The sequence below is a fragment of the Dermacentor variabilis genome, chromosome 2 (genome assembly GCF_050947875.1).
Source record: "Dermacentor variabilis isolate Ectoservices chromosome 2, ASM5094787v1, whole genome shotgun sequence".
NCBI classification, from domain to species: Eukaryota; Metazoa; Arthropoda; class Arachnida; order Ixodida; family Ixodidae; genus Dermacentor; species Dermacentor variabilis.
The window spans coordinates 53,583,803-53,598,526 of NC_134569.1; the positions used below are offsets into that span (position 1 = coordinate 53,583,803).

Sequence of the window (14,724 nt, forward strand, 5' to 3'; positions counted from 1 at the left end):
CCTGGGTGTGAAGGCCAGTTTTCTCATCGATTCAGTGCCCAAGTGATTCACTCAAGATGCGTTCAGCTGTCACCATCTATTCGCTAGTCGCTCGCATTGCTGTTGCTTCGTTTGTTCAACCTTCTTTGTTTAGACTGATCTCGGGACCAGGAAAGGGATTCAGTTCACAGTCAGCTGGTTTGTATGCTCGTGGAACGATTTGCAACTGGAGAAAACCCCAGTTGTATTTAAGTTTTTCTTTTGCGTCGAAATGTCGTTTCGGCCACCACCAAATTACTGTTCTGGGCCACCTCATTGATGCTTCCGGAGTACAGCCTGATCCCGCCAAAACTCGCGCTGTCCGAGACTTTCCGGTTCAGAAGACATCCGCAGACGTTCAAAGTTTTGTCGGGCTATGCTCGTACTTTCGTCGTTTCGTTCAAGATTTTGTGGCAGTCGCTAGACCCCTCACTAATCTTTTGAAGAAAGGCGTACAATTCTCGTGAGGTACTGCAGAAGCCGCCGCCTTCTCTCGTCTCGTCACTCTTCTCTCCTCACCACCCATTCTCGCCCACTTCGACCCTGATGCCCCTACAAAATTGCGTACAGATGCCAGCGGTCATGGCGTAGGTGCCGTCTTATCCTAGCATCAGCATGGCCAGGATCGCGTTATTGCTTATGCAAGCCGCCTCCTCACACCATCGGAGCGCAACTATTCCATTACGGAACGAGAATGCCTTGCTGTAGTCTGGGAGGTTGCAAAGTTCCGTCCTTACCTCTACGGTCGCCCTTTTTCCGTAGTCACTGACCATCATGCTCTCTGCTGGCTCTCATCCCTAAAAGATCCTACAGGCCGGCTTGATCAATGGGCTTTGAGACTACAAGAATTTTCGTATTCTGTGGTCTACAAGTCTGGCCGCTGTTACGTTTCGCCTACGACGCGCGGTTTAGCCGGCGCGGCTGCAACAAAGCGGCAGACATTTTGGCCCGTTCGGCGTCACCGCTACGCCTCCCCGCCAAGCGCGTCCAGGCATGTTCCGATGCCACGTGTCTTCATGTGCGTGTGTGAGTGTATGTGCATATTGGTGCCCACGCTTGTCGAAGCGCGGCAGCCGGGGAGAGGAGCTCCCAACAACTGTGAAGCGAGGGGGTCTGACAGGCGCCGACACGACAGTGTGAGCCACCTTCTCCTCCCCATTGTGCCCGACCGGCGGCGACACGACAGTGTGAGCCACCTTCTCCTCCCCATTGTGCCCGACCGGCGGCGACACGACAGTATGCGTCACCTTATCCCATTGTGCCCGAGCGGCACAGTCACGTGCTCGTCTATAGAGGGGTTCCTTCTTGCCCTCAACTGCGAGAGTATAAAAGCAGCTGCCCCCGGACGCCAAAAAGAGGGCTCCGATTTCTTCTGTTGAGTAAAGTGCACTCCCGTCTCTCTACTTCGGTCAACCTGACCGCCGACTCTTTGCGATGTTAGAATAAACAAGTTGTTTTGTTGTTACCAGTCGACTCATGCTTTGCCGGGACCTTCGGATGCTTCCAGTTGTACCCCAGGCCGCCAGGCCAACGCTACCCTTGGGGCTTGCGACCCAGGTGCAACTACGGGCGTCAGCGCCGAGTTCCCAACAACTCGCGCCAGCGGTGCGACTACAACACCGCCTGCACCAAGACGCTGACAGCCTGTCGCGTTACCCTGTTGACGACCCTGACTCCTCCAATATTACCAGTGCTGCTTGTGTATTCTCTGTGTCGCAGCTGCTTCATTTCGCCGACGAGCAATGTCGTGACGCCAACATCAGAGAACTCATCGACCGTTTTGAACACTCTCCGGCTGACGCCACTCTACGCCTCTTTGTCCTCCGCGACGGTACTCTGTACCGTCGTAACCTTCATCTGGACGCTCTGAGTTCCTACTTGTCATACCTAAACACCTCCGCTCAACCATTCTAGAAGAGCTCCACAACGCACCAACAGCAGTAGACCTCGACGTATCTCGAACCTATGACCGTGTATTTCGCCGTTTTTTCTGGCCGGGCCTTTCCCGTTCCGTACGACGTTACGTCGCCGCTTGTGAACTTTGCCAACGACGCAAGAAGCCTTCCCAGCCCCCCGCTGGTTACCTGCAGCCGCTCGACATCCATGCTGAGCCCTTCCATCGTGTTGGCTTAGACTTTCTCGGCCCATTTCCGGAATCTACATCAAGAAACAAGTGGGTTGCAGTCGCGGCTGACTACGCGACCCGCTATGCCGTAACCCGCGCTCTTCGACCAGTTGCGCAACTGACGTTGCGGACTTACTTCTACATGATATCATTTTTATGCATGGTGCTCCGCGTCAATTGCCAACAGACCGTGGCCGTACGTTTTTGGCGAAAGTCATTGACGACATCATGCGGGCCTGCTTCATTCAGCATAAGTTTACTACCTCCTACCACCCTCAAACGAACGGCTTCACTGAGCGTTTGAACCGCACCCTTACAGACATGCTATCCAAATACGTTTCAGACGACCACCGTGACCGGGACCTGGCTCTACCCTACATTACCTTTGCATACAACTCTTCCCATCTCGAAACTGCTGGCTTTTCCCCATTTTACCTCTTGTATGGCCGCGAACCGACGCTACTACTAGACACCATGCTTCCGTCCACCACAGCTTCAACTAGCGCTTATGCCCATGATGCAATCGCCCGTGCTGACCATGCTCGTCAACTTGCGCGCATTCGTCTACAAGTCTCTCAAGACAAACAGAAGCGACGCTACGACCTCCGTCACTGTGATGTCCATTTTGCGCCCGGCACCCTCGTGTTGCTTTGGTCACCATCACGTAAAGTTGGCCTTTGTCAGAAACTGCTTTCCTGTTATACTGGCCCATATCGCGTGCTCCGCCAAGTGACCGATGTCACCTATGAAATTGTTCTAGCGACGTCCACTACGTCCTCCGGTGTGACAACCAGTGACATTGTCCACGTCACCCGACCCAAGCCCTACAACTCTCCACGTGCCTTGGATATTTAAAAGCACCGTGACGGCGCTTTTGCCGCCGAGGGGTAGTATTACGATATTATCGGTAGATACCCGAGAGACGAGCTGCCGCGAGGACGACAAAGTGAGTCTGTGCCCTTGACGCGAGAAAATGACGGCCTGGTGCTCTGGCTCCAGTCCAGTGTAAATAGCTTGTAAATAGCCTCTTCCGTCTGTATCTTTCTACACGTAACAATATTATCAAAATAATTTTTCAAAAAACATCTGCTTCAAGCATACATACTACAAGCCCAATATCTAGTTATATATCTTTATGGTTTCTGCTCCATGTCTTTATTTTGAAGGAGTAGGGGGGCGCCGGTTGCAGTGTCCCGCGCCCACCGTATGAAGCCCGGGCCCGTGGGTCCACCATGGCCCGCCTTGAGCCTGCCAAATGAAAAACTGCCATTGCCTCAGTTTGGTATTGTAAGACATTACAATAGGGATGTGCAAATATCGCAGTTTTTGGGTACGAATCGAATACAAATACTTAGCTTCAAATATCTAATTGAATATGAAGTAATTATATGCACATGCATTTATTAGCAACATGGGTTATTTTTACTTGTTGAAACATTGCAATTAAGTCGTCACTGGTAAAACAATGAGTTTAGTAAGCCATTATACTATAAAATTGTGTATTTGGCTCAAGTTAACTTGGAAAATTAATTCCCATTGGCTTTCTGTTCTCGCCAACCTGAGCCTTATTATACATCAAATGCTCATAAACTCGCACACATTTGACCCTGCTCCACCCATCACTCATCACATTTGCTGTTAAGCAGTAAGCTCAGGATTAGGTGTGGCACTGCAAAAGAGTGCACTCTTGCTGTCTGATGACCTGTGCCTCTTGCTACTGAAAGGCTGGCTTTTCCGCAAAGCTTAGTTGTCTAGTGATTAAGCGTGCTTTACAGGTGAAATTTCGCCAGCAACACTTGGAAAATAACAGGCTCGCCCACTGAACTACTTAACAAAGCCGGAATCTTAACAGTACAAAACTGAGCAGTACTAGCCCATTCTAAGCTTATGTACCAGCTTCTACACAACTAGTTTAACATTGATACCTCTAGGTACATTTCCAGAACTGAAACACAGCCAATGCGACATAAATGCACACAATCACTCAATGAACATACTTTTCGTACCGATTACTTTAAGAATTCATTCTTTCCTTTAGCGATAAGAGAGTGAAATAATCTGAGTGAGTCCATTAGTAATAGTGCCTCATTAGATACATTTGCTAGTTCAGTGGAAAAACATCTACTTGCCTTACAGCTTTGATTTATTTACTCTGCTTTATTACTGATCTTTATACGCTAACACTTTAATCTATAAGTGGTTTTGTGCCAACTGTGAGGTTTCTATGATGCATTATATGCATCACTGCATCCTGTTTATCATGTTCATCATGTATTTTATATAACAATGTTTACTATTTTTTCTTCACTTGGTTTGTTTATTTTCTCAGAAACTTCTAGGTTATCATAAATTCTACCCATATCTTGAATCTGTATTGGTGTACTTCATTTTGTTGTTTAGCAAAGCAAAAGCTTTCCCAGTAACACTCTTGTGGTTATATAATGTATTTATATTAGCTTTTCTTTTTGCATATATTACCATTTGTACTTGCCTTTTCTGTTATAATCCCATCAAGGACTGACAGTACATGTAATAAAAATTATTACAGAATCCAGCACAATATCAGACACATAGTCTTAGATTAGGTTGGAACAAACGCTATGAACTGTATTCGCTCCCACTCAGCCAGCAATATATTCAATTTGTTTAGAATGTTCCATATCAAACCGAATATTCAAAAAAATTTTAATACCTAGTTTTCGAATTGAATATGAGTATTAAAAGTACAATATTTGATAGTATTTTAAAATATGGAATATTTGTGCACCTCTACATTACAATATAACTGCATACAGTGACAGTAAAACATTGTGAACGACTTTTTTTCTACAAAGCATATGTGCACCTCAAAGCGTGAGCTGTCACAGGGAAAGAAGATGACGAAGTAGCACTGGAGGGCGGGACACGCAGCGAGTGTTTCAAAGAGCTGGCTTGCTTTGGAACAAGGGAGGCATGCATCAGACGTGAAGCCGATAAGGCTGTATTTCAAGGAAAACATCAGTAGAATTGTACCTGTTTTCCAGTTTCAAATCCCAGAGCCTGAATGACTCGTAAGAATTTGAACCATTGTTAAACATGCATGAATTTCGACGGGATTGTGCGAAGCCAGTTCCTAGAGGCTGGCACACCGAATGTACGTTTTGCTATGTTTGCGTTGTTCAATGTGGCAATAAAGAACGAAAAAAAGTGAATGTGGCAAAATGGTTAAAGCAACAGACTGTTGTCCTAGACATCAGAGGTTACACATCACACATTATTTTTCTTTTTTTTAAGCAAGGCAAGACAGGAACCTACCTACTGCAAAGTGCCAAAAATAAGGCAAAGAATGCTTTGCATTAAAAAGGCAGCAGACTTCATCGATTCCTGCGGCTTTGTACTCATTTATTGCAACAGCAGTATTCTCCTGCGGTGAAGACCACCATCTTAATTTTGCTCTCCTGCTTTTTCCTCATATAGTTGCGCTTACACACTACCTATGTGGTATATTATTTTGAACATTGCTTCACTCGAATTGTTAATGATTAAATATATTACTGACAAAAATGCCCTCAAAAGAGGAGGCCACAAAGTATGTTCTCGTGCGAAAGAATAGTGCACAACAATATTTATTATGTTGTTAAAGCTTTTCAAAATGCCTTTTTTTTTATTTTTTGTCATTAGGCAAGCAGTTGCAAATAGTAAACAATTATAGAGACACTGCTTAACTTACTGGAATTGGAGGAATGGAATGGACAAACTTGGCCACTCCAGGAGTGTGAATGGTCCAACTACCTGCATTCCAAGGCGTTAAAGTGGAATTGTGGGAATCTTAACTCTCCAGAATGGAGTTGGAACTCTGGTCACTATGCGGTTGTGTTAGGAATGTTGGCAATGGCATTACTTGCATCGCACGTCGATGGTGCCCGAGATGAGAGACAGACAGAAAACTGGGAAAATTTTTGGCATTTGGCAGCGCTATATATAGCTTGATGTTTACTGTCCTTTCCACACAGACCAGTGCAGACAATATGGCGTGGTAAGCACACAACTTCTCATTAGGATTGCTAATCTATGAGTGCACAATGCTCATGGCAGCTGTAGAAGCCAGAATGCTGCCCTGGCTGCGGCAGAGCCAATCAATCAAAGTGCGAGGGTGATTCATTTTGTTACAAAGCATGGAACAAGATGGAGCATCAGCTAGCTCGGTGAGGGTGACTCGACTTCAACGCTTTTGTAACTAAATGCAAGCCTTCATGTGCAGGCTATGTTCTTCAATAACTTGACAGCTTGATGGCAGTGGTGCTCGATGTCCTAATTGCTATCACAATAAAATGGCTCTTGTGGATAGCTCTCATAGCAAAAAAAAATGCTTAAAATTTGTTAGGTGCGAAGCAGCTGAATGCTGAAATGCGCAAATGCTAACTTGGACATGAAAAAATTAGGATGAAAAATGCTCTGCCTTACCAACCCATCTGAGCCCACAACAAAAGAATTCTTGGGCATAAATTTAAAGCTGTGAAGGACACTTTTAATACTGCTAAGGCGGAAGGTATCTATGTGTACTGCAGTGGCCATAAAGCACTCGTCAATGTGGTGCAATAAGTGAAAACAGTAAAATGATGCAATTGCAATAAAATAATCATATATAGAGTGATTAATTAGTGCAGTCACAAAAAGTGGAAAAAGCCTGAATGTATCGAGAGCGTTTCATCGTACAATTTTTCTTTCATAACAAAAAAAGCTTGTTTGTGTAACAACAAAGAAAAGAAAAAGAAAATTAAATAACTTATTTACAAAAAAATAAAAGATAATTAGAACTCTGTTTTATTTTGTTTGCTAAGGTAATTAACTGCTAGTTTTCCCAGCTTGTCACTTCAGCTTTGCACAGAATACCTCTGATCTATACAGAGTGCCCGCATGTGTTCGGAGGTCTGACCTAGGTTCTTCATTGAACAGGCCTGGGCCAAGCCTCAGCCCAGGTCCGAGACTTCAAGCCTGAACCTGGCCCAGGCCCGAAGGCATCATGCCCGGGCCCGGCCTGGGCTTGTGAAAAATTGCTTCACTCTGCCTGGGCTTTGAAGACAAGTGATCGAAGGCACAGGCAGGGAGGGCTCTATCCCTGCCTATGCCTTCATCGTCTTTATGTTACTCGTGTGAGTACTGCGGCACTGATGGATGCTACCCTTTGAGCTGGCGTTGAAAGGATTCTTAACGTAATGAGCTTCGACCATGAGGTGATGCATCTCGGAGGTGTGCAACTTGGGAAGCAGATGACGTGTTCCATTGAAATGTGAGCGTTCAGGCTGGCTTGTGTCGCCACGCCCATATCGCCCTGCAACCCACGTATATCAAACAGAGTACTCAGTTTTCCGCATATCTCAACAGCGAGAGGGCTCGTGGTGGCACCTAATGGCAGCAGCAGTATCTCTCCTGGGCAGCAGACGCAGCTGTATGCAACTGCAGTGCACACTTGGGCTTGTGTCTGGCCATGCTACATTGTGTGGGCCTGGCCAGCTTTGTCCTGCAGGGACAGTAGACAATTTTAAATTGTGCATATTGTGGGAGTTCTACTCCACATGCGGCTAGGGCGGAAGGCGAGCTCCAGATCTAGCCCCACACAGTCGCGTTGTGTTACTCTCCAACCTGTAGCGCGGGAAACGCGACTACGTCGGGTTCGAACAAATAGGGAAACTAGCGGCGTCAACTGTAATAATGTTTCTTGCTTCCAGCAGTAAAGAACACTGGTAGAGGGTCGTCCTCTCTGTAATAGTAATAAATAGGCTGGCCTCGTTGCCCGGGATAGTCAGGCGAACGAGGTCACTCACGGGTTGCGGCAGGTACTCCAGTCCGGCAGGTCAGGGGTCCGGCGTTAAAGAGAGAGGGTCTCCCCTGGTCACCCTGTTTTGTACCTTTTTACCTGGGCGAGGGGAATGTCCTCCTCGCCCGTCAGCTGCCTGCCCACAAGTCGGGGAGGAAGGGTGCGCACGCGATGCGAGAGCGAAGGAGAATCGGGAGAGGGCGTAGTGCGCCTCTCCCGTGTCTATGCCGGCTCTCGACGGGACAACGCGGGGGAAGATGGGTGCGTGTGCTCCCCACAATTTTTAAACATTATCAGTAGCTCAATACAAAATTATGTCTGCCAAAGTGTGAAACCAGGAGCGGACGAGAATGATCAAGTGCTGTTGTGCATCTCTTGTAGATGCTAACTGCCATTCCTCATGAGGCACAGCAGGCATAGCGTGGTCTGGGCTTAAGAGGAAGCTTTAGCTCGGGCCCAACTCCGACGTGGCCTATTCAAATACATGTAAAACGCAAAAACGTTTTTATGAGATAACCCCTGGACTGATTTTAATGAAATTTGTTGCATTTGAAAGAGAAAGTTGAATTCTAGTGACTGTTGGAAGTAGAATTTCTATTTAGGGCTTGAATTTTCTTAAAACAATTTTCAAATATTTGACCGTCTGAAAAAAAAATAGAAGCACGAAGTTTGCAAATTCATAGCTCCGCATCAAGAACTGATATCGCGGTTCTGTAAAGGGCATCCATTAGATCATTCAAAGCGGACAAATTCAGTATGTTATTTTACATCTTACGTGAATTTGTTACGTTGGTTACAAGGGTTTTGCAAAAGTATTATTTCCCTATTACTAATTTTTTTTATATTCATGTGTAACGTATCAATTTTGTCCGCTTCAGATGTACTATTAGGTGCAATTCACAGGATTGTATTATCATTTTTCGTTGTTGAGTTACAGAGTTGTAAACTTGGTATTTCCGTTTTTTGAAAATTTTCAATTTTTGCCAATTTTTAATAAAAAATTGACGTCCTAACTTAAAAATTCGAGACCAACAGTCACTAGATATTAAGTTTTTCTTTTAAATTCAACAAACCTCGTCAAATTTGGTGCAGTGGTTGCCAAGAAAAACGAATTTTTCTTTTACATGTATTTGGATAGGAGCACCCAAGCTAAAGCTTCCTCTTAAGTATCACATTGTTCAAGGCTAGTTGAGTGTTCAAAACTATTCGAAATTAGCAAGACCTGAGCTTCATTCCTACATGGGCAGGCAAGTGTGAGCAGATGATAGTCAGCTTTTTCCAGAAGTGCATAATTCTTACTGAATTTTGAAACACTGATGTTTGCTTACTTCAGCCTCGTTAGTTGACTGCATCAATTAATAAGCACAGTAACAGTAGGAAGAAGCTCTGATCCAAACGCCTTTCTTGATTGATGTCAACTATCAGCCAATAGCAGCTGTCTATTGGAATCTTGCATGTTACGACATATGCAACGTGCCGGCAGCTTCGAAACGGGTCAAGAGCAGGCCTCTGTTTGAAAAGAGGGCGTTTGAGAAATCGGTAACTTCGCACTCCCGTTCTCAACTCCATTTGCTGCGCATGACTGCAAAATTTGGCTGAGGTGTTCGCAGCAACGTATGCCATCCACTGAATGTGTTCTTTCACCAATCTCAAGGATTGGTTCAGGACCCCTTTAAAGAAAGTGTACAGTTATAGCAGACTTTTTACAGTTACAGCTAGGCAGCAACCCCTTTTTTTTTCAATTTTTTTTTTTTCGGGTCATTGGTGACAGTGTATGGTATTTGCTTAGGTATGAAGGAGCTGTAACCCAAGGCATAGTACCAATGGCACTACAGCCAGTTTTTGTGTTACGGGAACTAAGAAAGGGAGTATCAGCACTAAATTGCCAGTCTGACCTTATAATAATAATTTTTTTTTGCGCTAAAATCCTCAGGGAGGATAACCAACCTGACTGGTCTTAGATAGTGCTTGCCCTTGAGTTGGTCTCTAAGTATGTGAGCACTTGCATCAAGCCTGAAACATTCACATTCCTCTAAAGAGCTCATTTACAGTCGAGATTAGTGTGAGAGTTTCACTCGGGACTACAAAGCTTACTTGATTTTGCTCTGAAAGTACGAAAGCACGGAGGGGTGAGTTGTGTGAGTAGGAGAGCTACTGAGCGTGTTACTAGCGAATGGCTTCTGAATTCGCACTGGTGTAATCTTTGCTTGACCATTGATTAGGCATTTTGTTTCATATTTAGCCCACCCTGTACATGCATGTGTGGAGACATTTATTTTTTTAAGGCTCAGCATAAAAACACAAAACAAAATTAAAGGTGGCTTCATGTTGCCATGCTGGGCCCATCTAATTGTACATTTACCAATGCAGTCAAAATATAAACCTTGTTGCGTGCAGGTAGCTCGTGGTGCTCTGATGACCGTTCCGACTGCTCATCTTTGCGCTCAACAAGCAGCGGCCAGCCGAGCCCCTGTGACATGAGCCCCAGGCACACCGTCAATGGCCATCGTCGATTTTTCATCATCAAGGCTGGCACGCACCGAGCCGTGGACGTGTCTCTCTCGACGGGCCTGTGGTCCTTGGGGCCCAATACAGATCGCAAGATACAGGCAGCCATCAGGGTGTGTATCTGGGTATTTTTGTTTGGTTTACAGTAAGCAAAGCGCAGTGTGCTAAATGAAAAAGAGAGAGGAGGGTTGCTTTCTTGGCCACAAAAGCATGGCCACATGCCATGGGCATGTGCCTCTCATGGCGTAGTCCTGTGTGTAAAAAGTACTGTTTTTCCAGGTGAAGCTTTGTTAACAGGTGAACAGGTGCTTCATGAAAAAAAAAAAGGAATGACTTCTGGATCTGCATAGATCTGGACACATCATACAGCAGCTAGTGCTGTTGGGAAGGCACACCAATGATTATGTAGGCAAGTTTGATGCTGCAGAAGTGTGTTAAATTGATGTTAACCCTCACACAACATTGAAGAAATGTTCCTATAATAAGCCTAATGCCTAATGTTCTAAGTTCGACATACAGAAGCTTTTTTGAAGGAAATTTGTGATGTAACAAACTAGGTTACATCACAAAACTTTTCAACTTTAAACTTTTCAACTTTAAACAAAAGAAGAACACTATGCCCACCTCGCTCAGATTCTTGAGGCTCTCAGCCAAGCAAAGTTGAACTAGGGCATTTTCATTTCCCAGTCATAGTTCCATTGAAGACCATGTAATTCTCTCGCAATTTAGCGAAGTGGTTTTGTGACATAGTTTCGATTTAACAAAGTTTTCCGCCATTTCAAGCATGTGTGGCTGGTAAATCTAGCAAGAAAATAACTATAAAAATGTCGGCCAAGGCAAAAGTTAATTGCAAGTGTGCTTCACATTAAAAGATTGAGCAGTAAAAGTGCTGTCGAAGCGTGCGCGCCAGGACATGATATGCAGGAAACAGCGCAGCATTTGTCGCATTGGTAAACAACTTGCAGGAGCCACAGGGCACGCAGCAGCTCTGCGCACTCATAGAAACACACAAGAGCAGATTTTTTTCTTCTGCGCAAAGGAAATGGGAAGGGGGTGAATGCACAGCAATGGGGGGGGGGGGGGGGGGGGGAGGTGATAAGCACACGTTGGGGTTAAGGGGGAGGAGAGAGGCAGGAGACGCGTGCCTATCTGCCGTCTCCCCATGCACATAGTTCCCGGGCATCTAGTGTCGGTGGTCACGAGATCTGAAGTTTCCAAGGCACGGTGCAAGGCATTCGCTCAATTTGTGGCAACATGTGTTTGCGGTCGTCAAGAGAAATCTGTCTATGTTTGCCGGAGCGCATGACACTGATCAAACTAAAACCCTCACTTCGTGTACTTGTCGCTTTGTTATCGCCATCAGTGCTGCGCCTTTCTGGTGAGAATTTGACTTTTTTTTTTTTTCTTGAGACGAATATCCGTATCTTTTTTACACTTTCTAAAAATTTATGGCCGCTATCTGATGGTGGCTGCAGGCACTAAGTGCTGTCAGCCATGGCATTCAAGACTTACAGCACTGCGCATTGGAACACACGCAAATATTGGACACCATAAGCTACGCTGATGGACTTGAGTGCTTACTGACAAGGTACTATCACCCAGAAATGTTCTGGGAATTACGGTAGTGAAATTCTTACTGCTGAAATTTTACAGCCTCAAATTGACTAAATTCACGATTTAATGGAGTTTTTCGCTGCAAGTACTACATTGTTATATCAAGGTTTTACTGTATAATGTTCCACACAGTGATCTCAGTGGTTATAATAATAATCTCAGTGATTATTGCACATCATGTTCACTGCTGGTGTTATGCTTTGTTGATTCCTTTTGCCTGCTTTCCCCATACAGGAAGGCAAGGAAGTGGTGCTCATATTTTCGGTGCATGGAAGTGGGCAGTTCCAAGGCTACGCTGTGCTCCAAGGACCAGCCTCCAACATGAACTGGCCCGCTGATGACAATGATGGCAGCTCAGGTGGACGCTGCTACTTCATCAAATGGAAACACAGGCAAGGATCACTTTTCTACTTTAAACAAAAGAAGAACACAATGCCCACCTCACTCAGATTCTTGAGGCTCTCAGCCAAGCAAAGTTGAACTCAAATGACCAAAGAAGTGAATTTTATAAAAGGAGTGTTGTCTTTCTTAGAAGAATATTTGATAGCAGAATAAAGAATACAAAAGAAAAATCAATTCAACGTATATCTCAATTAATGAGGCCACACAATGTAGATTCACTTCAGGTTTTCCACTGTCTCACTGGATATTTCCAAGCATTTATACCTGACTGTGCCACAAGAACGAAGTGTTTAACTGTGCTAATGAAAAAGCAAGTACATTTTATGTGGTCAGATAAATGTGAACATGTTTACAATGATCTGGTACAAATTATCTCATCCGACCCGATACTAATCCTTCTTGACTTCACATCATTTGAACTTTGCATAGACGTCTCTCACTATGGCACCAGTGCTGTTTTGTACCAGAGAGATCCAAGAGAGTTCATTAGCCGACAGCTGAAGGTCATAGGACACTACTATTACACATTTACCAAGATGCATGAAAATTACCCAGCCACCAAAAAGGAGGGAGGCATTGGCAGTGTTCATGGCGTTGTATTATTTCCACAACTATTTAGAAGGCTGTCATTTTGGATTGTTTACTAATAATCAAGCACTCAGCCACCTTCTGAACTTCACCCTACCAAAAGGCAGACCTGCCTGATGGATAGCAGAAATCTAGCAGTTTACGTTTGATGTTTCTGATAAACCAGGGGCTAAGCTTCCTGATGCAGATGCCTTATCAGGGTTGCATATACGAACAGAAAGTTCGCCTACCTGTGTTAACTACCTGAGGTTGTGGGAGAGCACCGAAGTAATGTAACTAAACGATGGCGGATGGCTTTAGGTTCCAGCATCAAGCATACCCATTCTGTTGGAACTTTATCACAACAGCCCTGACTGACTCTGGCGGACACGATGTATTTTGGAAAACCTATTGGAAGATTTCGAAGAGGTTTATGTGGGAGTTATTGAAAGAACACATCAGACACCACATTCAAACGTGCCACAAGTTCCACATAAATAAGGCAAAATATAGACCCTGTATGAACAAGATGGCTATATCAGGCGTCAAAAAGACACAGTACCTTATAGACTCGTGTAAGGGCCGCAATTTATTTAACAATTTTGATGAAGTGCTACTGTTACACGGGACCGAACCTTTTGGTGAAAGTTGTGCCGGCCAGCCGTCAACATGCGAATCTTGCCATCTAATAGCAGCACGCAGAAGTATGCTGCAAGCGAAAAATTCGCTGGTGCGTGCGCCTCGCATTGGTTCACTGAACACAATTTCGTCACCATTGGAAATTGTTTTTCTCCAAATTTTGGTCTGCCACGTTGCGGCTGTGGCCATTACACGGGTGCAGCCCTTACACAGATGCGGCCCATACGGTAATTTGTCATCGCTATTGATGAATGAATGAGAATGGCGGTGATAAAAGCCACGGAAAAAGACACCAGTACTGCCATTGAGCTGCTTAAGAGACGGAATGTTTGAAAACACGAAAGTTTTGGTCGCTGACAATGGCGCCGCATTTCACAGTAAGAGTCTCACAGAGTGGGCCGAGGAAAATTACTCAAAGCTGCACTTTCCCACTGCATACCACCGAGAGGTGAACGCATCGGCGGAAAGAGTAACTAGAGACATCAAGGCATTTATCTTATTGCAACCAGATTTCAGGGATTTGTGGAAGTGCGCCTTGGAAGCAGCAGCCGCGCATCATAACAACTCGTACACAGTGACACTGAGAGATGAGAGATTATGAGAGATTTTCCAGAGCATTTGAAATTAACACTATCAGAAATATAGCTCCGTATCATCTCAGGAAGTATAAAAATAAAGGAGGGGGAGTGACCTCCCATGGTCGCTTAGTGGCTATGCGGTTGGGCTGCTAAGCACGAGGTTGCAGGATCGAATCCCAACCACGGTGGCCACACGTCAATGGGAGTGAAATGCGAAAACAACTGTGTACTTAGATTTAGGTGCATTTTAAGGAACCCCAGGTGGTCCAAATTATTCCGGAGTCCCCTACTACAGCATGCATCATATTCAGATCATGGTTTTGCACGTAAAACCCCATAATTTATTAAAGGGGTTGGGGAATGTGCAAGGAGCTCTGCTATGATGGGAATGAGCGGAGATAGAGGAGAAAGAAGTCAAGACTAAAATCATGGCGTTAACTGTCTGAGAATTTTTTGATGTCTGAGGACATTACACC

The 14,724-nt window shown here is 44.9% G+C and overlaps 1 protein-coding gene across 1 annotated transcript in view; it reads left to right on the top strand.

Annotated features, from left to right (window-relative positions):
• Positions 1–14,724, top strand: part of LOC142571854 (3'-5' RNA helicase YTHDC2-like) — a 98,993-nt gene that overhangs the window by 76,490 nt on the left and 7,779 nt on the right. The window contains exons 25-26 of the mRNA XM_075680522.1: positions 10,338–10,561; positions 12,297–12,454. Of these exons, the coding sequence (XP_075536637.1) occupies positions 10,338–10,561; positions 12,297–12,454 (382 nt within the window). The remainder of the gene's footprint in view (positions 1–10,337; positions 10,562–12,296; positions 12,455–14,724) is intronic.